The sequence below is a fragment of the Brachyhypopomus gauderio genome, chromosome 3 (assembly GCF_052324685.1).
Source record: "Brachyhypopomus gauderio isolate BG-103 chromosome 3, BGAUD_0.2, whole genome shotgun sequence".
Taxonomy (NCBI): domain Eukaryota; kingdom Metazoa; phylum Chordata; class Actinopteri; order Gymnotiformes; family Hypopomidae; genus Brachyhypopomus; species Brachyhypopomus gauderio.
In genome coordinates this window covers 23,686,158-23,713,298 of record NC_135213.1, presented here as the reverse complement: position 1 = coordinate 23,713,298, position 27,141 = coordinate 23,686,158, and the positions used below count along the sequence as shown (strand labels likewise).

Here is a 27,141-nt window from a genome sequence, read left to right as displayed (position 1 = left end):
ATATATATGTGTGCAATGCACAGCAGCAAAAAAAATTTATATTTTTGTTTTTTTTTATATTATTATTGTGTAAAGTTCAATCAGAGGGTCAATTATTATTCAACCCCTCATTAACACGTGTGGTATATTTATCTACAGCAGTGATGCGACTGCCACTGACACTACATTAGCACATGTGGTATATTTATCTACAGCAGTGGTGGTGTGACTGCTACTGAGATTACATTAACACATGTGGTATATTTATCTACAGCAGTGGTGTGACTGCCACTGAGACTACATTAACACATGTGGCAAATTTATCTACAGCAGTGGTGTGACTGTCACTGATACTACATTAACACATGTGGTATATTTATCTACAGCAGTGGTGTGACTGAGACTACGTTCACATGACCGTCAGGTTAAGGAGCTGATGGAAACAATGCTTCACTCAAGTCTTTATCAGTATGGTTTCATCAATATTGTTTTATCAATACTTTTTTCATGGGGTATACATTGGGTTTAATGACCTTTTCCCCTTCGTCATGTAAACACCACCCTCTAACATCATCCACTTTGAGATCAGGCCAAGTCTGAGTCTCCTCATAAATATTGCACACTTGTTGGAAAAGAATGCTTAAATTCACCATGCTGCCTGTGTGGTGTTTATAGGGCGTACATGCCACCGTCTTCTCCACCTCAACAACAGTTCCTCTTCACTGATTTGACCATTGACATGTAACTAACTCCATGACGTTTGAGTGTGTGATCACTGTGTGTGTTTACACTGGGCCGAGTTCTCTTGTTCTTCATCTGCTGCATGGGAGAGAGCGGCGTCAGGCTGCCAGACTGCCCTACAGTGCCACCAACAGCTCTGGAGTCAAATAACACAGTTGACAAGAATGTGGCGAGATGTCTGGTGCTATGGTGGCTGTGCTGTAGTGTTTCACACCCAGGTTTTCACAAGCCTTAAATCAATAATGCCTGGGGCGCCTCTTGCTTGGAGGCTAGTCCAGCAGCAATTTTAACACCACCCTTTACATCAAAGTCTCCAGCTGAGTCTGCTTTGGTAAACACAACAGTGGCCCATTGACACTGTTTCTACTGTGCAATGTTAATGAAGAACAGAGACATTATTAAAGTTAATACAGTCCCTGACATAAGTTCTGTCGCTTATCCATGTTATGGAAATAAAAGCTTATGTGCAATTATGTGCAATACCTCTTTGGCTTTTTATATCCTATTGTTTTTTTAGGATTTTTTTAGTATTTATTATTATTATTAGTAATAGCTTAATCTCTGTTAATCTCTATCTTCTATTTAATCTCTGTCTTCTGTTACTGTCATGATGATGCTGGAATCTTAATTTCCCTGAGGGAAGCCTCCCAAAGGGATCAATAAAGATCTATCTATCTATCTATCTATCTATCTATCTATCTTATAACCTGACTTTAAATTCATCAATTGGTTTTAGAAATGACTCATATGAAAGCGGAAACCCTCCCAAATGAGATTTAATTTATGAAAATAAATTTGCTTTACTGCTGAAATATTGATCATTTAATGAACACAGAAAGGTCAGATTTTGGCAAGACAAAAGGTTTTGTCGCCCACAGAAAGTAAGGTGAAAATCAAACAAATAATTCACTTCATATACAAATATATGCTTCATAACACTGGTGAATGACATTGTGGTGCTATTAGAGCCATATTTAATATTTTGTGTGACTTCCACAAGCTTGAAGGACCGCATAAAATTTATTGATGAAGTCATCAGGAATAGCAAAGAATGCAGTCTTACATGCCTCCCAGAGTTCATCAAAATACTTCGGTTTTGTCTTCCAAGCTTCATGTCTGGTGACTGGGCTGGCCAGTCCTGGAGCACCTTGATCTTCGCTTTGAGGAACTTTGATGTAGAGATGGATGTATGAGATGGAGCACCATCCTGCCGCAAAATTTGACCCCTTTTATGATTGGGAATGTAAGATGTAGCTAATACATAATAAAGATGTAACCCCAGACCATGATCTTTCCACCACCAAACTTGACTGTTTTCTGGGTGAATCTTGGATCCATATGAGCTCCAGTAGGTCTCCTGCAGTATTTGTGGCGGCTGTGGTGTAATTCAACTAAAGATTCATCTGTGAAAACCACCTTCTGCCACTTTTCCAGCGTCCATCCGTTTAGCAGGCTGTGGGCCTTGGCAAATGCCACACGGTTTTTTACCTGCCTTTTGTTTAGTGCTGGCTTCTGGGCACTGATTCGACCATGGAGGCCATTTCAAGACAGAATCCTACAAACTCTTCTAGTTGACACAGGGACTTGAGGTGACCAGGCCTGGTGGAGCTCTGCTGCAGTGGAAGAGGGACTGGCTTTGGATTTTCTAACTAACAAACGTTCCTCCCAAGCAATTGTCTTGTGGGGTCTGCCAGACCTGGGCTTATCAAAAACATCTCCAGTCTCTTCAAATCTTTTTTTCATTCATTGTACTTGACGTTGAGACACATTAAAGGTGCCAGCCACCTCTGCATTGGATTTGGTCCTCAGCGTCTTGATAATCAAGGCTTTGGTCGCAGGATGGATATTTGGCATGTTGTCAGAGGTCAAGTTGCAGTACAAGTGAAGGTCTGGGGTGCTGGAGCTATTTTTATACACACCCACTAATTAACCAATCACTTAGTGAGCACAGGTGAGGCTGTAAACTAGGATTGGGTGCATTATATGACAAGGCAAAAAAACTTGTCTTGCCAAAATCTGACCTTTCTGTGTTCATTAAATTATCAATATTTCTGCAGTAAAGCAAATTTATTTTCGTAAATTAAATCTCATTTGGGAGGGTTTCAACTTTCATATGTGTCATTTCTAAAACCAATCGATGAATTTTAAGTCAGGTTATAAGCTTTTGTTTCCACAACATGGATAAGCGACAGAACTTATGTCAGGGACTGTAGAGTCAGAACCCTTCCTACCTGCTGCTGCTCTTCAGTAACATTGCACACGGTAATGAAACAAAATGTAGCATTCCTGTTTAAGTGCAACACCTCAGTTGACAGCCACAGGCCCATGTCCAAACCGGGAGACCGTAAGGTGCCAATTGGGACTCTTTCACCTGGCCTAAAGAACTATACGCTATAGAGGCACTGACAGCAAACACAGCCCATCAAAAACCAGACTGAGCGTCCCCAGGATCACTGAGACCTGACTCATAAATCAAACAGGAGCTCCCTTTAAGCTCAGACATACAATAAATTCCACACAGCTGCCCCAGAGGCTTTGATGGGAGATATGCGTGTGATTATGTGTGTGTGATTATGAGAACAGACTCTTCATATCCTCAGCTGCTTTGGAACGTTTGAATCTAGCAGGTCCTCATGATGAGCAGAGAAAGAGGCATTAAAACAGGAAGCAGAGAGGCATTTAAACAGGGAGCAACTGTGCTTCCTTGGCAGAAGTTTCTAATAACACAATCAATCAATTAATCAATCAGTCTTGCACAGAATGCTGTAAAGTTTGTAACTGTACAGGCTGCAGATGCCTTGACTTGTCGTTCTACTTGCATAACATGCAATCAGAGTTTGATTGTTTGTCTGCAATTTGTAGACAAAGACACAGGTTCTCTGAACACAGGCGCTGGGGAGCAGTGGCAGACAGCTCCAGCAACATGTCAGGCAGTTCATCTAGGGTGAGAAATGTTTTACAGAAAAATACTTTTCATCCTCATTCCTTTCACAAACTCACTCACGCTCTGCCAATTTTCTCTCTTTATGGAAATATAAAAATGTCTAAAGTTACATAATTAAAATGAACAGCAGCTGTAAATGTCTACACAACTGGAATAACAGCTTCATGAGTCAAACACAAGTCCACACTCAGAGTTGGGCACATATCAGATCTCTTCTACCAACACAGCAAATGATCACGATCATTAAAAGGTCATCTGGAGTAACCTGAGACATAGAAGAAAAGACGAAGATAATGAATAAAACAAGCAAAAATATAATTAAAGTGACATCTTAATATCCAGCTATATTTATGTATGAAATGCATGGAGTGCAGGACCAGAATAGATGGAAACATGACATAGAACACACAGTCTATACGACACACAGTCTATACGACACACAGTCTATACGACACACAGTCTATACGACTGTTATCAAGAACATCCACCCTGTTGCCCTCCCTCCCATCATCGTGACCCAACCCATCACACAGTTCCGCTGCTCCTGCAGCTCCTCCTTATGTCTGTGTACTGCCAAAGCAGGTCAGAGGTCATCTCTAAAGCAATACCATCTTACCCTACCAACACCTTCATTGGGAAACTGTTCAGAAGACAACATGCTGTCATTCACGAAAAGATCTAGAGCTGATACCACTTGCCGTTGTTCTTAAATTGTATGTGTGTCTATGGTTATTTGCGCTTCTTGGCAAACGTCTAACTTGCAAAACACTTGGTAATGACATTGACTCCTGTAGTGTAGTAGTAGTCTGACTCAATGGTGTCTTGAATTCTGGTCTATCTGTACTATTTCCTAGGATGTATTCTGTGATCAGAAGCAAAACACTTTGTAAGTCGCTCTGGATAAGAGCGTCTGCTAAGTGCTGCAAATGTAAATGTAAAAGATGAAAAAATACGAGGGACTGAACGAGGAAACCGAGAGAAACTGTAAGGTCAACACCACATCACACCTCCAGCAGCACATGCGACAGACCACATGGCCTGCAGAGTGGGAGTCAGACAGTGAGACCACAGGCCAGCACACACGCATGCCACAGGCAGATCGAGTGACTGCAGTGTGCACGCTCACAACAGCTGCACCCGTTCAGCACATGTTGCGACCCTTCTGGCCCCTCTGGACATGGAGGTGACGCATCCCCAGGGCTTGGGCAAGCATGCAGACTGTAGGACTAGCTTACAGGTCATCTGACGCTGGTCACGAGGTGCTACACCCTGAGGCTGATCTCACATCTCACACATCCATTAGCAAGAGCAGATTACTGCGCCAACATCCTCCACCCATGTCACCCATGGTAACAGTATGAGAGGGGGGTTTACAGTGTGCAGGTTTACAGGACATGTGCGGAGACAGACAAACTGATGCAGACCACAGATATACAGACAGGCAAGACACAGACAGGCCAAGTGAAGATCAATATACAGGCTCCACTTGTAAATGTCGGACATGCTGAATCTATGATGACGAATAGGCCTGTGTTGAAAAAATCGATTTTCCGATTCAGAATCGATTTGCATATGATGATCTGATTATCGATTCATACGTCCAAAGATCGATTTTTTAGTGAACTTTTACCCCCGCCTCGTCACTGAATTCACGCAGGCGTGCTCGGTCTAACTAACTGTAAAACGACTTGGCGTCGGACAGTGCCGGTAACGACGATAGTCAAATCGGAAATCTAAAAACAGAAGGACAGTTTATCCAGTGTTAGTGACTATTTACAGTTAGTCCGTGTCACTGACCGTTTACCCAGTGTTTTTACAGTTTAAAAAAAGTTTAAAATGTTCTTGTAACGTTGGGCGCAAGGCGATGGACGAGACAGAATCCTTTGCACTTTCCAAATCGTTACGTTTATTACATTTACCGAAGCGCACGTAAAACACGTTTACATAGAACATGTGTGACTCAAACAACGACGAGCACAGGACGCTGCGCGAGCGCAAATTAAATAAACAAACCACATCAACCCCACGTGATTACGAGACGAGCCACAGGTGAGGACTATCACAAGACGCACCCGCACCCACGGAGATACACCGACGTAGACGATTAGACGCAGACGACGTTAACGCGCCCAAAACGGAGGGGTCGGGGACCGTAACGTGAGAGTTCTGTTCTTATATTCTCACTTTAAAGAAAAATACACGTTTACATTTTATACTTTCAGTTTATTAAGTGTGAGCACTTTTAAAATAAAAATGCATTTGGTAGCAACAGCTTATGGGTGAATTCTTAATTATTTAAATCATAATAATAATGCACTGGTTAGTGTCCCAGTAGGAGCCCACTGTTGCAGATATAGACACCTCAAAGATGTCCTCTGTTTATTGTCCTGGATTACCTTTCTTGAAGGTAGATTTATGATGACCCTTTTCACCAGTCTTCCAGCCATCAGTAACTACCAACTACCAGTAACAATTTGCTGATTAATATCGATATAATACTAGTTTTAACATGTTGCTTCTGTACACAGTCAGGAAACAGCTCAAATACATTTTTAATAACACTAAACCCCGAATTGGATCGAATCGGATCGAATCAGATCGAATCGGATCGAATCGGATCGGATCGAATCGATTAAATCGGATTAAATCGAAAAAAAACGATTCTTAATCTTCAGAATCGGATCGATTCTTGGAATTTGAATCAATACCCAGCCCTAATGACGAACAATGAAAAGCCAAACAAAAAAGATGTTTCCACCCTATGGGTTGGTGTTTGTGCTGTGTTTTTTTGTGTGTCTGTTCAGTATGTGTTGGCATTGTGACAGCTGTACTTTGCTCTGTGTCTCTGAGGTGTCTTCCTCAGACATGGGTGACTGGCCCTGGGGTCTTGAAGGGCCATAGATGTGGTATGTAGTCAGGTCCACTCATCGTTCTGTTTTAATTATTCTGATGGTGTATAGATAGAGAAATATTAAATATCCCAGTGGTAGAACATGATTGTTCTTGGCTAAACTCTTCTGGGCTGGTGAAGATACTGTCTCTGTGTCTGGCCTCGTCTGTCCGGCCCTGTCTCTCTGGCAGCACAGTGGTCAGCATGGATGGGGGGGCAGTCGGCTGACCCGGCTCACGCTCACACGGGGCGACCCTCACACCCGCTTAGTTCTGCACGTGGCTGGTGGAGATATTCCCGTGGCAATGGGTTGGCTTTCTGTACAGAGCTGTTTTATTTTCTGGTGTGACCCCACCCCCCGATCTAATAGTACTGTGGGGATGGACAGCTTACAGCAGAAATGCTGAGGATCCCCGCACGCCCCGAAGGAGAGATAGTCCTCCAACTGAAGTCCAATCAGGGCTGCTCAGAGCTGCTCTCTCACACATTTTTCCTGTCCAGCTGCAGTCCAGCACGGCCGGACTCTCCAGGGGAAGCCGGGCTGTGGCTGAGGAGCACCTGAAAGGGCTCCGTGAAGCACTCCTCTGTATGCTGGACCCTCATACCACCATTCCCCCCACACCTGCTTCATCTGCTGATTCATTCCTTGTGTGATGCCTGGGGCAGCAGTCAGTGTGATGAAAGCTTAGCTGAGAAGGGACATGAGAGAGATGTGACAGACAGCTGGACAGGGAGGTCCTGTCTCCATGCCAGGATTCTGCATTTCAGGAAAGAGCAAGATACTCTTCCTGTTCTATTCATAACCACTACAGCAGACAGAGTCTAACAGATAAACTCATAAGAGAATGTGTCTCTTGTAATTCAGTTCACTGTTAGAGCAATAAAAAAAGTAACAGTAAAATAATACCACCTTCACTGCCCCTGAGAAACAGATGAGTGTTCATGTTAGGGTTAACTCTCAAATGCACGATTATTCAATTTAAAGTTTAAATCTCATCTTCATTGGCCAGTACACTGATCGCCAGTAAGTCTCTAGTTCTACTGTAGGACATGCAACAAGGTAACGTTTCTTAGATCTATTATACGTAACGTTTTTGAGGTCCAGCCATAAATCAGTCACTCCTACTGCCACATGGCAGTGAACTGCAAACTCAGAGTCAAGTGTTCACTTTAACTCTGCTGGCCCTTTACTAGACTCCCTCTCCATCCCCCTTTCTTCCCACCCCTCTCTGCTGAACTGTAGGTGGCTGTAATCTGATCTGGCTGCAACCTGACCATTCACTCCAGAGTGCTGCATCCTCTCCGTCTATTTTCATTCTAAACACCAGTCAGACAGACAGACAGACAGACAGACAGACAGACAGACAGAGAGAGAGAGAGAGAGAGAGAGAGAGAGAGAGAGAGAGAGAGAGAGAGAGAGAGAGAGAGAGAGAGAGAGAGAGAGAGAGAGAGAGAGAGAGATATGCAGGCAGTGGTTTCCAGACACATAATGAGAGAGTCACAGTCACCCGGGCAGGAGCCCCTGCTCCAGCGGTGAGGGCTGTGCTGTCCCTGGCCAGATGACCCTGGAGAGTCATCCATGTGTCTTTAATGAATGATGCTTTTGTATGCGTTCACTCAACAGTGCTGCCTTAACCAGCTGTATGCAGAAACCTCGATTACTGACAGATGAAAGAGTTTATATTGCTCTTTTTAAAAAATGAAAAGATTTTGAAAAGATTTTTCCACTGAAGGAAAGACCTTGGATTTTTGGGAAATAAAACTTTAAACCGTCTGCAAACAAACGTCACTGCATTGCATGTGCAATCAGTGTGTGTTCTAGGACACTGAAAGTGTGTGTGTGTGTTCTAGAGCCTGCTGGCTGAATCCAGAATGCAGTTGCCCTTTAAGCAGAGTTTACAAGGTAAAAACAAGGTGTCTCCTGACTAGTAGACACTAAGGTGACCCTGACGGCTTTATCATATATTCATTCACCATTCATTTAGATTTTTAAAACCGTTTTTGCACAGCAGACTTCCACAAAGGAGTGGATGCATCTCACAACAACATTTAACATCTAATGCCTCTTACTAAACACATTTTTAAAATACACACTTTAAAAAAGCACCCAGCTGTGCAGTCACAACAGGTCAGAGGTCATGTACTAGGGTATTTTCTGGTCACAGTGGCCTAGGTGGACTTGACTTTTGACCTTGAATCCCAGATATAGTTGATGGTAACACAGTTTTCCTCCTCCTCCCTGACCATGGCTGGCTGCTGCTCCTCGCTGACCGTCTCCCATGGTCTACACAGCGCACAGGACCACCCTGTTCACAATCATTCTGCACGCCTGTTCAGCGACCTTACACTGCAGTTCGTAGAAGTTGTTATGACACCAGACAACAGATGCCCTCAGAATTTTAACCTTCAACCCTGACCAATTCTATATTCTGAACTGGCATCTTTGAGGCTGATTGACAACTTGCAGAGCTCAGCTCCCAGTGGTTGCACCCCTTTCTCTTCCCACAGCCAATATCTCAGGAGACACCACACAGAAGACACTCGACACGTTCCAGCAGACACATTCTGAGCCACTTAATGTTCAGTGTGGTATGCTTCACAGTGAGAGAGACAGACAGACAGACAGACAGACACCCTGGACAGGAGTTTCAGTTGCAGTGTGGGGTTGGTTGACATGTTCATCTTTCTCTGGGAGTCTGAGATTATGTGAAGTAAATATCACCATTACATATTATTTCTGTTTAGTGAACAGTGGGGTTACTTACCAGGCCGTCACAGTTACTGATGGCCACGGAGGCCTCCGGCATGTCGGTGATGTCGCCGGTAAACACGCAGTCGCCCTGCATCCGTTCCTTGGCCTTCTCCGTAAAGTCCTCGTGCCACTCTACAAAAGCGCCGCGGGCCACGAGCCTTTTGTTGGCTCTTAGGCGCAAGTGCAACTCCTTCCCAAAAACAGTGACGTTGAAAAACAATTCCTGAGCGCCCAGGGTGAGGGAGGACGTCACGCGGGTACTGCGCGCGACCCGTTTTCTTCCAGGCGGTGACGGTGCTCCAGTAGCAGACAGCACGTGAGAAATATACCGGCCGCTAGCGTCAGTACTGAACGGGACGATGAGACCATATTCATCCAGCTTTCCCGAGAGGTTTGCTAACGAGAAATAAAACCAAGTGTCAGATTATTCGAAACAAACTGTGGAAAATCTTACTAGCCCTAACATACTTTTTTTTCAATTATAGTAAAACGCCAAGATTATTAAAAGTAATTGTTCGTTTAATCTGTCTATCTGTTATCAAAATAAATGCGGTCATTTGTTTTGGAATCTAACACGTTGTTTTTCCTTGCGCTCGAAACGGACCACAATACTGCATTGGCCAAAACGTTTCTTCACGTGCCAGATGTTGTTATCGAGACCGGGGCGCAATAATAAATCGCGCTGCTGGAAGTTTAAATCTCATTGCCGCAGTCACCAGCAAAGATAACTATTCAGGCGATAAAGTTAAAAACGCAACAAGAAAGGCAGTTTACTCACCGTGCGATTGTGCAGCATGTCTATAATCCAGAAATAGTACAATTATTGTGCAGTACATCAATAAATAAGTGTAATCCATAGCGATGGCAGCACTGAGATATAAGTGCGGGCCCTTTAAACCCACTGCAAAAAAAGTTTCCTTTTTATCATTAACTCTGCAAGGTTCTACTGGCCTCGTTTCATGAGGAACACTCACGGTCTTTAAGCGCAGCGAAACTGCAAAGCATTCTGTCACTCCAGACTCCCAGCTGACGGCTGCTCACAAGTGGTTCCAGTTCTATGGCCTGTGTTGAACTGGGCGCAAACCGGGACGGCCCAGGCCACTTAGAGGGAGAGCGACGGCTCTGATGACGTCCGCTAAACAGCTAATCAGCCCGCTTGAGTTAAAAAAAAAGTTGGATGGCCCGGAGACCGAAGCGGATTTGGGACTGTGACTGGCGCAACCCCCCAAATGCGGAAAAAATGTGTCTTCAATCATAAGGCAGCGAAACGGTTAATGGTTTGAAAAAACGGTTTGCTGTGCGTAGACTCCTGCTGTAGATTAAAGGAGGGGAAAATTAGAATATGCTGTGTGTGTTCACTGTTTTGGCGCAGTTTCTCCATTCAGTGCTGTAAAAAATTGTCTGTCAATCATCAAAAGCAACGAAAATGCTATAGCGCTTAATTAAAACGTTAGCAACTTGCATCTAATGCATGTAAAACAAGTTAAAACTTATTTCAATGTCTGAAATCGAAAGTGCTTTGTGCATACGTCGTGAATCAAAGTCTGAGGGTTATATGCACGGTTACGCAAAGCTTTACAAGCAAAAAATAACAGAATCAGAACTGTCCTCAGAGCGGTTTAGTTTATGCGAGAGCAACCCCACTACGTCAACATTTACACCGCCTGCTGGAGATGGGCGCGCGACATCGGGGTCGGTCACTATGGAATTCTTTCAGCTCAACTAGGAGACAACCTCAATCCCAGGATGATCAAATTTTCATTTAAATTTGATGTTAAATTGAAAACAGTTCTGGGTGTTCTGAAACTACGCACAGACCTGTTGGTAGTGTCAAAGTCTCTCCAATCTGTTTACTCATTACTTGTCCCCTCAGTTTAGACTACAAAAATAGAGTGACATTACCACAGTATTTACATCCTTGTGTGAACATTAAAACCTAATTTGTGACTTTTAAATGTCAGACCGATTCCATGTCTGTTTAGAGCTTCATATAGGTCAGTTTACCCTTTTCATTCTAAGAGTGTTGGTATTTCAGTTTCCGGGACAGTGACTCATTGGCCAAGGTCATGGCTGAGCAGATGTTTGGAGGGTTAGATCTGCTGGTGGGCTCTGGGGAGTAGCATGGGATCTGCTGGTGGGCCATGGGGACTATGGGATCTAGCTGCATCAGTGGAGAGGAGCACTGAGATCATGTCTCGCTCTGCAGGAGACAGGATGGAGACATTGTGTACCGTCTCACTGCACCCAGGTCTCAGAACATTTGACAGGACAGTTCTAGAAGTGAAACTGAACTGAACTGAAACTGAAAAATTCACAACTCTTTGCACCCTGACTGTCAGATAGCTACCTTTTAATTCAAAATGTCATATTTGAGGTGTAAAAGGTGTTAGACTGTGTGAGTGGGTGGCAGTTTTATATGCACTCTAAAGACCCACATTGTGGATAAGAACAAGGCTGAAGATTCACACCACCGAGCTCCACACCCAGTCAGAGCTTACCTCAGAGCGAACCTCAAACCCACCCCATAGCTTCTAGCCCCATCATCCAGCCTCTCCCTACATCAGACCTCCTGTGTTAGGTATGGTAAGCTTGGATTTACACTTGCTCTTGTCCCCTCAACTGCTGCCCTGTAGCTCTACTGCCCCTCAGTTGCTGCCCCGTGGCAGTACCATAGTTTGTTCGTTTGTACTTTCCCAAATGGGCTGCAGCCTCCGTGAACTGGCCACACAATTGTATCAGAGAAGAGGGCCAACCACAGTGTCTGTCAGCACCTAATTTATCAACACAGGAGAGAGCACCACCTGATCGTTGAATCCTCTGGCTGGCAGTATGGTTGTCTCTGACTCATAGGTGACACATGGCACAGACTGCATTTAACCTGAACTACAGGGTACAGCTGTGTGTTTATGAAGTGGTACAATTTGGAAAGTAGAGGGAGGGAGGGAGTTAGGGAAGACAGACAGACAGACAAAAATACTTGACCTATCTGTAAACAAAATAAAGATTCCTTCACAGAGGTCATTGTAAGCATGTCTGCAGAGCACCCTGGTGTGGTCCAGAAGGACTTGAATATGGCATTCACACCCGTTCTGAAATCATCTGAACTGAAATGTTATAGACTTCAGATCTGCAACAAAACACTTACACTGGCATCCACACAACACATTAAAACCACTCTCTTCCTAGTAGTGTTGAGAATGGACAGAAGGCTACTGACACTGGATGTTGTAGTGCTGGGTGGATGCAGTGGTGCTGAGTGTATGTTATAGTGCTGTTTAATGTAGTGGTGCTGGGTGGATGTTATAGTGCTGTTTAATGTAGTGGTGCTGGGTGATGTAGTGGTGTTGGGTGATGTAGTGGTGCTGGGTGGATGTAGTGGTGCTGAGTGTATGTTATAGTGCTGTTTAATGTAGTGGTGCTGGGTGATGTAGTGGTGTTGGGTGGATATAGTGGTGCTGGGTGGATGTTGTAGTGCTGGGTTATGTAGTTGTGCTGGGTGATGTAGTGGTGCTGGGTGGTGGCAGTGGTGCTGGGTGGATGTTGTAGTACTGGATGGATGTTGTAGTGCTGGGTGGTGGTAGTGGTGTTGGGTGGTGGTAGTGGTGCTGGGTGGTTGTAGTGCTGGGTGATGTAGTGCTGGATGGATGTTGTAGTGCTGGATGGATGTTGTAGTGCTGGGTGGTGGTAGTGGTGTTGGGTGGTTGTAGTGGTGCTGGGTGATGTAGTGGTGTTGGGTGGTTGTAGTTGTGCTGGGTGATGTAGTGGTGCTGGACTGTCATTTGAAACTAGTATTGCGCTGAATAATGATAAAAGATGAAACAAATAACCATACTGAAGACCTATACCATGACTGTGTTTGAGTTGTACAATCCTTTGAGCAGTAGTATCGTAGAATCGAGTATTGTAATTATTTGAACTGCATTTATTAATCAATTAATTTACATAATTTAGTTAATGTGACATAAATTATAGTAGCATAAAAATAAATAAATAAAAACATGGGTTCAGTTCTGTGCTTGCTACTGGACCGTGTCTCTGGTCCCTTAGGATCCTGATCACATGGTCATAACGTCCCATGTAGGCAGAGGAATGTCAGACATTAGCATTCTGTTTCTGCAAATTCTTAACAACATAAATTCTGCATCCAGCTGAGGTTTTGCAGGTAATCACTAAATATATTTTTAAAATTCTGTCCTTGTATCTTTCTTTCTGTCGCATTAAGTTCTTCCCTCTCCCATCTTCATTTCTCTCTCTCTCTCTCCTCTTCTGTCCCTCACACACTGCTTTATACTATTAATTTCTTTAGAACAGGTACCAGTTCAGGTGAAGTTCCTTAATTCCTTGCTCTCTCTCTGTCTCTCTCTCCAGAAGGAAGCGGTTCACATTAAGCTTCCCTGCTCTGCCGCCAGTCGCTCACCCACTCAATGCGTGTCTTTGTGCAGGACTGAGCTCAGGTTTCAGCTCAGCAAGGATCTCCAGAGCTCTGGACTGCATTTCAAAGGCCAGGCCTGCATATCGGCCCTGAGGCCCTGTGCTCCACCATGCCTTATCTTCACCGATGAGTTCACCAGGCCATACTTAACAACCCCAGAATCACACAGCCACAGCACCCTAAACACCACACACACACACACACACACACACACACAAAATATACAATATAAAATGGGGACCATTTTCAACATTATAGATATCACATTCTAATACTATAATAACCATAAAGGAGTCATAGTCATAAGCCACTTTGAATGCCATCTCATTTATGCTTTTACACACACACACACACACACACACACACACACACACACACACACACTTTTCACTGGTCTGCAGATGAAAAAGGTGTGTGAAAATGAGGAGTATGAGGAGAGGTCCTGTGTTGAGAACCTGAACGAGCTAAATGGTGAACGGTGTGCTGCCACAGTTGAACTACAGTCCGCATTTACAGTCTGAATTGACACTTTGGTCCTTGTGATCTACACCACAAGAACTGTCCCAACACACCTCACAGATCACTAGTGTGCAGACTAGAACCAAACAAGGAGGAGCGTTTAGTCGTTACACTGCCAAAAGCTGGAAAAAACCGTCCTAACACTGTTAGCCACGCTGCTAGCGGAACCGTCCTGATGGCGTTAGCCACGCCGCTAATGGAACCATCCTGCTGGTGTAAGCCACGCCAGATCGAAGAGGTAATTTGCTTCTGGTTATTACACTTTAAACTTTCCATTTTTAATACAATACACATTTATATAATTCTGAATTAATTCAGTCATGATGTTCTTTTATTATTTTTATTTTACTTGTAACAGGTAGGTTTGGGTTTTTCTTTAAACTTTTATCTTGTTTATCTTTAGCTCTTCATAGGTCTCAGGAAATAAAAGGCATTATTTCATGTGTTTTTCACCCGTCTTATTCACCCCGTCCTTCAGGCTGGAACCTGAAGGAGAGCCCAAGCTCTCTCGTTCCAACTGCATGAAAATGCTCTTGGTGAACCATGAACACACACAAATACAGACAAGAACTTTAATGATGATGAACAGACATGCTCTTCTGAGTCCTGAGTGGGCTAGTGTTAAACCTCGGCCAAGTTTCAATGTGTACAATCATGGAGTTGTTCTTTGTCCTTCTCCTCAGTGCTGGGCTATTTTAGCGGTGTGTGCCATGCTGACTGAATGTGTGTGTGTGCTGAACTGAGTGCGTAGGTATAGTGTCTACATTGTACACACTCCAAGTGTCACTGGTTTCTTCTTGCTGGCATTGCGATATAGCTGGTCCCAGGGACTCATTTGTTGAAGACTGGAATAATTGCAGAAAGGGCATTACATGTGTTTTTATATAACCAGTTAAAGTATATGGAAGGCAGAGGTCTGTGTGTGAGGACAAAGACCTGACCCACCCACTCTAGCACACATTTATTTCTCTCGGTGCTGCACTGAAACGTGTTAATTCTGACTGTCCCCTTCCGATCCAAAATCCACAGTGGGATCTAATTCCACACGGGCGTGGGAATCTCATTCTTCCATTGCAAGTACACCGATTCAGCACAGACAGCCAGACCACATCCTCAGGAGGAAAGATGGTGGAGGACAAACAGTTTAAGCTGATGAACTTCTGCATCTCTGGAGAAATCCCCAGATCTTCATGAAGATTCATCACTCACAACTATTCTGGAGTGCTCAGTGAGAATGAAGGATTGAGCCTTTTGTAATAATGACCTTTAGTCATTAATAATTCTCACACACATATAGAAGGCTGATGCTTGCAGTTAGGTAAACCATATTTAATGAGAAGTGCAAAAACATCTCATTTTAAAATACTGTATGCTTCACTTTTACAAAGCAAGAGTGGTTTCTCCAGTAATCTGTTCTCCAGGAATAATGACTTCGATTCAAAAAGCAAAAAAGTTCTGGAAATTAGGATGAACAAACTATACAAACTGAATGAAAAACTGGAAATGTAAATAACGGCATGTTTTCAACAACGCTACACATGCAGTGAGATCATAAGAGGGTAGATTGATATTTCAGGTGCCTGAAAAATGAACTACAAAAAGCCCCTCGTGTAATACCAGCACTTTAGTGCCAGGGGACAGACAACACAATGGTAGCAATGGCACATGGAGCTTCCAGAATGCTAATAAAACTTGACATCAGCTCTGTTCCGTCACGTCATCACGCCACTGCGTGAGAGTGACATGTGTGTCCGCAGGGAGCTGCTAATGGTGGCTGAGAGAGGCCAGCACTCTGCTAACACCTCCACAACACTAACGTGAAGCAGCGGTGGGGCCTGGGGAAGTCTGCTATGTACATACACCGAGCGCACTGTGGAAAAGGAATAAAATAACCTACACACAGAAAGGAATAAAAAAAAAAACACAATTAAAATGAAAAGGATTTCCTAATGCACAGTGATTGGATAAACACTCAGCATCATCAGATTACATGTTGTTTCTCTCTCAGATTACGGCACTGCCCTGGCTCTCCGGCCTGGCTCTGCGGACTCAGATCAGCTCTCCTCTGAACGGGGCCCATGTGCTGCTCCGGTCCTGCCAGCGGACGCGAAGGCGAGCGAGAGTAGAGTCTTTCAGGTTCTCAAACTCAGAGAATCCCAGCTGGTCCAGCAGGTCGTAAACCCCAGCTCTTGCAGCCACCTACACACACACACACACACACACACACACACACACACACACACACACACACACACACACACGCGCGCAAGAGAAAGGGAAACAAATTTTTTGAGAACAGTCAGAGCAAAAGACTATTGACACCTTTTTCCAAAGATCATCCTCAGAATTATTTTATATTGGACTGTAATAATTAAGAGCAATGAGATCTAGATTGCTCTTTTTAAGATGAAGCCAGACAACAGAAGTTTTAAGACTCTGAGGATAAATTTACTACTGTAGTTACTGATCAATGATGATCAAACCTCATTAGAGAGTAGATCAAATACTTGTTTGAGTATTTAGTTTTAGAGGGTAAAGACAGCAGCTGCTGGTGTTTAGACATGTAATCAAATTATTGTGTGTCTCAGGACTGATTGTTTCAAGGCCGACATACAACTCTTTGCCTTGCTGTTGACCAAGTTCACCATGGGTGGTCTGCAGCTGTTAGCAATGCCTTCTCTAATGTACCTAATGTTGCTGTGGTGCTGGCCTAAGTGTTCAGGAGGGGAGGGTTGAGGAAGGGATCAGGAGGGGAGAGTTAGGGAGGAGATTAGGAGGGGAGGGTTGGGGAGGAGATCAGGAGGGGAGGGTCGAGGGAAGGATCAGGAGGAGGCGATCAGGAGTGGAGAGTTAGGGAGGAGATTAGGAGGGGAGGGTTGGGGAGAGTTAGGGAGGAGATTAGGAGGGGAGGGTTGGGTAGGAGATCAGGAGGGAAGGGTCAAGGGAAGGATCAGGAGGAGGCATTGAGGAGGGGATCAGGAGGGGATGGTTGAGGATCAATACATCACATAAGACATGAGGTTGGCAAATAAAACAGGGATTCATGTGTATTTAACGAACAGTGGTGAACTATTATGCGAGGTTTCCCCCTTGATAGACAAGCACAACCACTACATCAGGGGGTGGGGCCTCCCTGGGGTTGGGCCTCAAAAAAGTGAAGCAGAGTGCAGCTTCTCAGCTGCAGTGTTGAGAGTGGGAATAACCACAGTCAGGGCTGACATCTCATCAACATCTTTAATTATATCAGCATAAACATGGAATAAAAATTTCATTTTGCTCCAGCAACATCGGGTCTGAGGACTTTTGACTACCAATCCCCCAGCGCCGGAGCAGGCACCACCCCAGCTGTCTTTGTTTATTCTTGTCTGGATAAACTACATCTGAAGCCAAGAAATGTGCTGGTTTTGCATCTATACATGACAGAAAATTTATACAGACAGATTGTGGATCTGTACTGCTGGCCTACAGCCAAACATTCTTGCTTAAACCCCGACCTTTGAGAGGAGAGAAGCTAATTAAAGCACAAGTCACTGGAACCAACAGATGAGTCCCTCCGATACTGGGAGGCCCTGAGAGACTGGAACCGACACCACTACAGTTGTGTTCCGTTAGAGATGGAATTTGTAAACTTTATTATAAAGTTATGCCAATGATTGATAATCGAAAGAGGGTGAAAGAAAAAGTGAGGAAAGACAGTATGTCAGGGGACCTAAAATAACATCTACAGTATGTCAGGGGATATAAACATGTACAGTGGGTTTTAATTCCTCACATTCTTGATCCTGGTGGTTCTGGTGTGTGTGTGTGTGTGTGTGTGTGTGTGTGTGTGTGTGTGTGTGTGTGTGTGTGTGTGTGTGTGTGTGTGGGCAGTACTGTGCAGGAACCACATGGAAGAGAAGGGGATAAATGACATCACATCATGAGATCACTCACACACACACACACACACACACACACACACACACACACACACACACACACACACACACACACACTTCTGACTCCAGTCTGTGGTCATACATCTTTCGACAGAGATACTGAAATAACAGTGTATTACCATCCTCACACACCATCCTCACACACACTAAACATATCAGCACAAACCTAAAACAAACACTCATTGGGGGGCTGGGTGGGTGTGTGTGAAGTGTAAATCTGTACATCTGCAGAATGTGTGTGTACCATATTCTGAAGCCTGTTTGTCTTCTTGAGTTCCACTTAGGGAAAATTAATGCTCACAAACTGGAAATAAATCTATATTACATTCACTCTCTGCATTACCAGACTACACACTTACACACACACTTTACATCCAAGCCTGTAGCAAGCATGGTGGGAAACTTCAGAAGCATACGTCACCATGGGAGACATGGCTAGTCTCCTTCATTCATATAATGTTACAATACAGGAAGTGTTACCATGGAAATGTATTATGCATCAAAGCACCGATCCCAGTGGCATATTCCACACTACCAGTCACAACCTTCCGGTCCCCTCTCCAACTTTCCCTTTAATCAGATCCAAACAACACACGCACACGTACACAGAGCACCTTTGCCCTGTAAGTTTGCAAACAGGAGATAAATTTCCACTTCATCCACTTTGGTCTCACAATGGACAGTAAATAGCCATGACATTAAGCCACACGGGGATTAAATCACTAGGGTCACACACACAGAGATGATCCCACATATTAAAGGTGCTGAATTCTGCCATAAGCAGCCCCTGCTATTCTTCGGTTTACAGCAGCCTTTCTCTTCAAATCCAAAAAACATTTATAAGTCTGTCCATCCAAACTGGCGCCATGAACAAAGTCTGGAGGCTTCTGGGGGCTCTTTTGCTCTTCAGAGATGAACTGGGTTGGAGAGCAATGGACCACCAGCAGTAAAACTCCACCACACAATGTGGCCTTAGTCAGTCAGCAGATACGGCTCCCAGTTCCCACACATGAATAGAACCAGGTCTGTGTGGGCTGGGACAGATGTTCCATTTCTCCTCAGCTAATACTATAGTCTAATACTACTAGTCTTTTACTACAGCCTAGTACTACAACATGGGTTCCTCAGCTTTCTGCTTGATGACAGAGGGTCGTTTCGCACGGAGTTGTGAATGAGCCCTTGTGCCATCTGTTGGGCTGAAAGTTCCAGAGTGTAGTGAGGATCCCAGCTGACCAGCACGGCAGATGGACAATGATGAGCAACAGCTCACCATGTGAACCCAGCTCAGCTCGAAGAGCAGAGAGCCAGCACAGCCGGGCTAGTGCTAGCGTTAAAGCTGGATTATACTGGTGTGGTAGCATTGGCCTTCTTAGGTAATGAGTGGCCCAGAGGCTTATAGATCAGGACTCTGCTTGCTTCTTTTCCCGCTTTATTTAATCTCTCAAAGAGAACAAAAAATGACAAGCAGTCTATCAAAACAGCAGTCAGTTGCCCCTCATAACTGAACATTCTATGACCCCTACTGTCATAGCTACAACGCTGGGCAATCATAGTAACGATTCAGCTCAGCCGAGTCAACCCCCCGTGAATCTTGGGTTGTCACCTTTTCTCCGCCTCTCATAGGTCTGTATAGCCTGTTGTGAGCCTCATCCTTTTGCAGTCACTCTTTCCTGGTAAATGACTAATAATTCATGAGTTGATTACCACTGCCTGGCCCAGGGGTGGCATCTGGCTGGGGATGGGCTAACCGCATCACACCCCCCTTAAGCACCATCCTCTTCTGGGAGTCTCAACAGAAAGCCCGCAGTCACGTTCTGGCTGCTCCTCCTGTACCGTATATGGAAACAAAACGGCTGTAGGGATAATTACCACCGTGTAATTCTTGTATTACTGTCTTTCCTTTGCCTCATCCATTTCAACGCCCTGTGGTCCATTTCCAATGTAAAGTCGGAACCCATCAGATAGTATTTCAAAGACTCTAATGTCCAATTCACTGCTAAAGCCTCTTTCTCGATGGTGGATTAGCTCATCTCTCTGGGAAACAGTTTCCTACTGATACACAGGATCAGCCCAACAGAGCAGAAAGGTGCAGTTCCCCATTGTTTTTTGGGACGAGCACAACTGGACTGCGCAATTCACTCAGTCTTCTTTCACAAGTAATGTGCCCGGTCCAGTCCCAGACGCATCCATTTGAACGATGAACGGTTTCGTAGTCTGGACTAGACATCACAGACTCAGAGCACAAGAACTCTTAAATCCATAAATGCTGCTTCTCACTCACCTGGCCATTTCACCCTCTGCAGTCTGTCGTTCTTCGTGAGGTCAGTTAGGACCGTAATACAGCTGGAAAAGTTTGGTAGTAACTGCTTATACCAACTGACCGAACCCAAGAAGGATCGTGCTCGCCTCTTAATAGTCTGTGCAAGGCACATTCTTTCACGGTGCAGGGACCAGGTGTACTGCCCACTTTTCTCTTGGCCATTTGACGACTTGGGCCATTCTCTTGAACATAGTGAAGTAATGCTTGATGTCGAAATAATGCTTTATGTTGGGGTAACTATGGTACCGGCCCCGATACGAATTGAGGTGTCTGAGCATTAACCATCCCTTCCATGTGTGGGCCTCAATATCTGTGCCTGTACCAGGTCAATCAATCAATCAAAATTTATTTATATAGCGCTTTTTACAACAGTTGTCTTCACAAAGCAGCTTTACAAGTGTCCAAGTCCGAGCCCCCAGTGAGCAAGTATGTCGGTTTTCTCATGTTCCCACTGGGATCGTTCTCCTTGAACTTCTTGTAGGAGTCTGAAGTGGCACTGCAGCTGCAGTTCACTTATTCTTCTGCTATGTGATAAAAAGTGAACCCTGCCAATATATCAGTCCCCCCAGGATTTCGCGGGCCTTTTTTGTGATTGTTGCGGGCTAAAATGTTTGATGTTGCGGGTGTTTTTCAAAAAAATTGCGATGGAAGTTGCGGTGTGTTTTTGCTTTTTTGTGAGTACATTACAATAGGGAGTAAATGTTGTATGGTTTCCTCTATTTAGTAGTCCATTTTAATTATCTATTTACCTATTTATTCAGGGTTGCCAACTTTTCAAGATCGCTTGAAGTGAGATTTGAACCTTTGGGGGGGGGGGGTGGCGAACATTAATTGTTGACGGGAAGGGGGGCAGGGTTAGCGAACGTAAGTTGTTACCGGGCGGCCTGTAAAATGGACACAAATTAAGTATTATATCGACATCGATCGCCAGTGGTTGGCGCCAGAGCGAACTAGTAACTCATAGATATGGATCAGAGATAAATAAATTTCATCTCTGACTTTAAACTTTATCTCAGTTCAAAGTTTAAACTTATAAACTTTATCTCAGACCCTCGCCGCTTGCGTGCGCTGCAGTGACTTCGCGGGCTACCGTTGCATTGTGGGGAATGTAGTGTTTGAGGGTGCAAAACACCATCGGGCGGCTGTGGCCTGCGGGCCGGTTCTAATAGTAATTAAATATCATCCAGGGGGCCATAGATAATCAATTCGCGGGTCGGATCTGGACAGTTTATCCCCGTTTTCATGTAGTGTACCGGGATACTGCTTTTCCCGATCTTTTTGCCGTTATTTTCGTCGCTCATGCTGCTTTCAGTCTGCTCCTCTTGAACGTATATACGGAGGTAAGGCGGGAGTTTGTCGACGTCACATCAAGACGACATCAGTGATCGGTCAAATTTGCGGGAAAGTTGCGGTGATTGGCTGAAGTTGCAACACCGCCCTGAATTCGCGGGGTTTGCTTGAAGTTGCGTTGAAGTTGTAAATCGCAACATCGCAACTTTCTGGAGGGTCTGATATATAAATATGGCTTTGTTCATTTTGCTGAAGCTTGGCATGTGCAAAGTTACAAAAATTAAGAGGTGCCCAACCTCACAACGCAACAACGCACCGTGGCAACGAGCAGGGCCAACACACGGGGGAGGAGCCACCAGGACGACATTATTTAGTTGCGTAGAGAACCTAGTGTAACCCTGGCTAGGGCTGAGTATCGATTCAAATTCCAAGAATCGATCCGATTCCGATTCTGAAGATTAAGAATCGATTTATTTAGATTTAATCCGATTTAATCGATTCGATCCGATTCGATCCAATTCGGGGTTTAGTGTTATTAAAAATGTATTTGAGCTGTTTCCTGACTATGTACAAAAGCAACATGTTAAAACTAGTATTATATCGATATTAATCAGCAAATAGTTACTGGTAGTTGGTAGTTACTGATGGCTGAAAGACTGGTGAAAAGGGTCATCATAAATCTACCTTCAAGAAAGGTAATCCAGGACAATAAACAGAGGACATCTTTGAGGTGTCTATATCTGCAACAGTGGACTTCTACTGGGACACTAACCAGTGCATTATTATTATGATTGAAATAATTAAGAATTCACCCAAAAGCTGTTGCTACCAAATGCATTTTTATTTTTAAAATGCTCACACTTAATAAACTGAAAGTATAAAATGTGTATTTTTCTTTAAAGTGCGAATATAAGAACAGAATTGTCACGTTACGGTCCCCGACCCCTCCCTTTTGGGCGTGTGTTAACGTTGTCTGCGTCTAATCGTCTGTCGTCTCCGTGGGTGCGGGTGCGTCTTGTGATAATCCATCTCACCCAGAGAGCATATATACAGTCACTGGTCTCACCTGTGGCTCGTCTCGTCATCACTGGGGGTTTGTGTGGTTTGTCTATTTAATGTGCGTTCGCGCAGCGTCCTGTGCTCGTCGTTGTTTGAGTCACACATGTTCTATGTAAACGTGTTTTATGTGCGCTGTCTGCGCTTCGGTAAATGTAATAAACGTAACGATTTGGAAAGTGCAAAGAATTCTGTGTCCATTGCCTTGCGCCCAACGTTACAAGAACATTTCCAACTTTTTAAAACTGTAAAAACACTGGGTAAACTGTCAGTGACATGGACTAGTCACTGACACTGGATAAACTGTCCTTCTGTTTTTAGATTGCCGATTTGACTATCGTCGTTACCGTCACTGTCCGACGCCATGTTGTTTTACAGTTAGTTAGACCGAGCGCGCCTGCGTGAATTCAGTGACGAGGCGGGGGTAAAAGTTCACTAAAAAAATCGATCTTTGGACGTACGAATCGATTATCAGATCATCATATGCGAATCGATTCTGAATCGGAAAATCGATTTTTTCAACACAGGCCTAACCCTGGCGTAACTCTACCTTTAGGATTAGTGAAGGGAACTGTAGGGAAATGTGCCAATGGTCGAGGAACAGTAGGCCTATTGGCATAGCAGTGCAAGTACATTGGTAAGTGCTGTGGCAACAGTAGATTGTGCAAACTCGATGACAAGTTCACAACCATTCATACGTACACAAACAAAGTGTCAGATTCCTGCATCTGCAGAATCATTCAAATTAGATTTTAAGAGATTTAGTCCCTTTGTTAAAGACTGTAGCATATTTCCCAACAATTGAGGAATGATTAATCAAGAACTGCTCTGGCTGTCCACATTCACCACACACACGTTTTCATGAATCTTGTTTTCAATCACACCCTGTGTGTCTGTGATTCCATGTAGCAGGAGCAGTTTTGAAGCAGGTGGGCTGTACACAGGTGTGTACCAGGTTGCTGTGACAACCTCACCTCCTGCATCCAGGCAGTGAAAGACCGAGACCAGGAACTGGCCTTCTCCAGATGCAGGTAGGTGTTGAACAGGATCAGGTAGATGTAGCGTTCCAGATACTGCAGACTCCTTAGCAACAGAGCGTGTCTCTCCTGTTCAGTCTTACTGCTCTTAATCTAGAGAGAGAGAGAGAGAGAGAGAGAGAGAGAGAGAGAGAGAGAGAGAGAGAGAGAGAGAGAGAGAGAGAGAGCGGGGGGGGGGGGGGGGGGAGAGATTAAAACAAGCTTTTTATGAAGGATCATCCATTATACAATATTTTTGGGAGTTACATCCAAGTTGTAAAATATAGAATATAGAACTTATATAATTTTAGGCTCACCATGGGAAATTAGTTTTAATTATTTTGCATAATCAGTAAAGGGTTGTGGATCATCGTGGGGATAATTAAGGATTCAGACTTCAAAGCAAGTACAATCTACCAGTTCAGATGCTCCATTGGAAGTGCACAACTAAAGACGGAACTAAATCCATATTTACCAGGCCCAACAAAAATAAACAAATAAATCAGAAAACGAAATCAGATTCTCCACAAACACCATTCTAATGTTTGTCAGTCTGTTGCACATGAACCAGTGTGACTAAGAACATTCTAGAGATTTCCCAACAGTTACACATACACCCACACACACACCAATCCAACATCTGGACAACACAAAAAACAGTAAACCTCACAAACATTCTAATGCAGCAACCCTAACACTCATGGGAAGACCGTTTACAATCCCCACATTTTCCCATACGGCAATTTTGTTCAAGTAATTAGTACCCCTTTTTGGTCTCTCCCTGTATCCTGACTGATGCATATTCCAAGATGAAGAAGCTCCACCTGCCACAGCCCACGTCAGTATGAGCTGGCGCTAGTCCAGAAGCTAATACTGGCACCAGTCAGTCAACTGTTGCCAGGGTAAATGAGCCTCAGGATGAAAGAATATATTCCCTAAAGTGGTCACTCTCCCAAGCAGAGCAGAGATGTGAAGAAGTGTACTGATTGGGAGTGATAATGGTACCCACGGCCATTAAAGCAGCTTTCTTCAGAAGAAGGGTATCAGTTCAGAGCCGTGAAAATTGTGTCATGGACCATGAAATCAGCATTTTCCCATGAAATAGCAGATTTTCCATGACATGCAGGAAAATTGGAGGAAAACCCCCTCAGATATGTGCATTAACTTGACATCAGAGTTAAATGCTAGCTTCTTACATGCTAACTTCTTTTCTGTTGCTTTGGAGATGAGTTTGCACTGCACAGGAATTTTCTGCATTTTTCTGTCCGTCTGTACCTCAGACATGTAGATAATATTTGTACTACCAGACCAGCGACCAATATCTGAGCAGCCCACAGTTTGCAGGGGAGGAGCGACTGCAAAAGGCCTGCAGGCTGGATCTGCCCTAATCCCACCCTTTGGGAATATAATCCAGTATAAAGGATTACATTTTTGGACTTATTGGATGAAATTTTAGTCATTGTGAAAGCTCTCTTTTACAAACTAAGAATTACAATGTCCTATGTTGAAAATATAATAAGTACTTTCATGAAAATGTCTGATATAATTCACTGAATTCACTGAAAAACACACACGTGTGTAACTGTATGTGGGAATGTATGAGTGTGTCTTACTTCCTCATTACCCTGAGGGCCTGGTACTCCTTGTGATACCTTTTTAGATGCACTCAAATGCATATGTGCACATGAATACACCCCCCCCCCCCCCCCCCACACACACACACCTCTGTCTGGAGCATCATGGTACCAGTGCATGGAAGCCATGTGTGAAACCTAGATTGAACCATCTTTTTCAACTCACACACACACATACGCACACTCTCACTCATCAGAACTATGACCGCAGACTTCACACCTCTAATGGAGTTTGAAGCTACAGGAGATTGAAACCAGACACACACGCGCATGACTATGGTTAGCGTTCTGCATTCCCGCTGACATGTGTGTGTGTGTGTGTGTGTGTGCGCTCCCATGTTTCCTTCATTCCTTTGAACAGGCCAAAAAGAAACAGAGCACAGTCTTTCCATCAGGAATTCAAGTCAGCATAATCGCCAAAACACACACACACACACACACACACACACATGCGCACACACACACATCACATCACTAGAGCCCCGCCTGGCTGATCTCTGCCCTAGAGAGTTTAGTTGTCCTCTGCCTCTACACCCAGCAGTGCATGACATAATAAGTGACAGCATATTCACATCAAAGTAATTACAGGAAACTGCAAATAGCTCAAACAGATAGCTGAATGGTGACCAGACAAGCAAAAGTAATAGACAAGTCTATTTAAAGACCTGCCATGCCAAAGAGAGATGTGCTAAGATTATGGCTTATGAACGCTGTACATCTCTGAACAGCTGCGCATCCCGAGGGGCTCTACGTCAGGCAGGGGCCGACAAGTCTGCTCTAGGGTGTATAAACAGTCTGGCCAAGCACAACTCTACACACATATGAGCCTTATATGCACAAACTCACACGCGCGCGCACGCACACACACACACACATACACACACACACTACAGGTGATGAATTCCCTTCATTCCTCACAGGAGAGATCCCTGATGGCGGAGCAGAAAAAACAACTGAACCTCTCATCCAGCAGTAGCTCTGCCAGTCTAGGAGGATGTCTCCAGAGTCCATGTTTACTGAAAGCCTAACGCTAACATTTTCCCCTAACCCACTAACCCTATCCCCAACACTAACCCTAACACTAACCCACTAACCCTAACCTTAACAGGAACCCTAACCACTTGCACGTGTGTAAGTGAAGTCCTAACTCAGTCAGGTTTTGGATGAGGTCTGCCAAATGACTGCAAAATAATTTGCTAGGTGACATTTGTTTGTAATCATTTGTGCAAAACAGTTTGTGGAGAATGTGGGGCTGGAGGTTTCCTGCAATAATTAGGGCCTCTGGGTAAGCCTCTAACCCTAACCCTACAACACACGCTTCAGTCACACAATGAGTTAACTGAAAGCACCTTAAAAGCACACATTTCATTTACACAGTCATCTCAGTGAAAGCACACGCTTCATTTGCATTCATTCACAGGCAGTCTACAACAGCAGGGATCAGTGGTGTGGGTCAGTGGTGTGATGCTTCAGACTTTTATCTGTCCATCTGTCATTTTTAAATGTTGGTTTAAATCGTTATATTACAAATTCTGTATTTTTTTTCATCTAAATGTTATTAAGCGGCTGACATTGAACACACCCCTTGAACCCCTCCCAGACCTACAGACCCCTCACTTACCTACAGACC

The 27,141-nt window shown here is 44.2% G+C and overlaps 2 protein-coding genes across 13 annotated transcripts in view; both read right to left on the bottom strand.

The window, feature by feature from the left end:
* adamts14 (ADAM metallopeptidase with thrombospondin type 1 motif, 14) overlaps positions 1-10,511 on the bottom strand; it is a 78,185-nt gene extending 67,674 nt beyond the window's left edge. For 2 of the 5 annotated variants that reach the window (XR_013130086.1, XM_077000548.1), the window contains exons 1-2: positions 10,085-10,511; positions 9,320-9,702 (exon numbers count right to left, since the gene is read on the bottom strand). Coding sequence is in view for 3 of the 5 variants with exons in the window: in XM_077000548.1 (XP_076856663.1) it covers positions 9,320-9,702; positions 10,085-10,163 (462 nt within the window). In the remaining 2 variants the exon portion in view is untranslated. The remainder of the gene's footprint in view (positions 1-9,319; positions 9,703-10,084) is intronic. The other 3 variants (XM_077000546.1, XM_077000547.1, XR_013130085.1) reach the window with 2 other exon arrangements.
* A 5,048-nt stretch (positions 10,512-15,559) lies between these two features.
* Positions 15,560-27,141, bottom strand: part of pald1a (phosphatase domain containing paladin 1a) — a 44,754-nt gene continuing 33,172 nt past the window's right edge. For all 8 annotated transcript variants that reach the window (XM_077000534.1, XM_077000538.1, XM_077000537.1 and 5 more), the window contains exons 19-20: positions 23,836-23,991; positions 15,560-16,456 (exon numbers count right to left, since the gene is read on the bottom strand). In XM_077000534.1, coding sequence (XP_076856649.1) covers positions 16,307-16,456; positions 23,836-23,991 — 306 coding nt within the window. In that variant the 3' untranslated portion in view covers positions 15,560-16,306. The remainder of the gene's footprint in view (positions 16,457-23,835; positions 23,992-27,141) is intronic.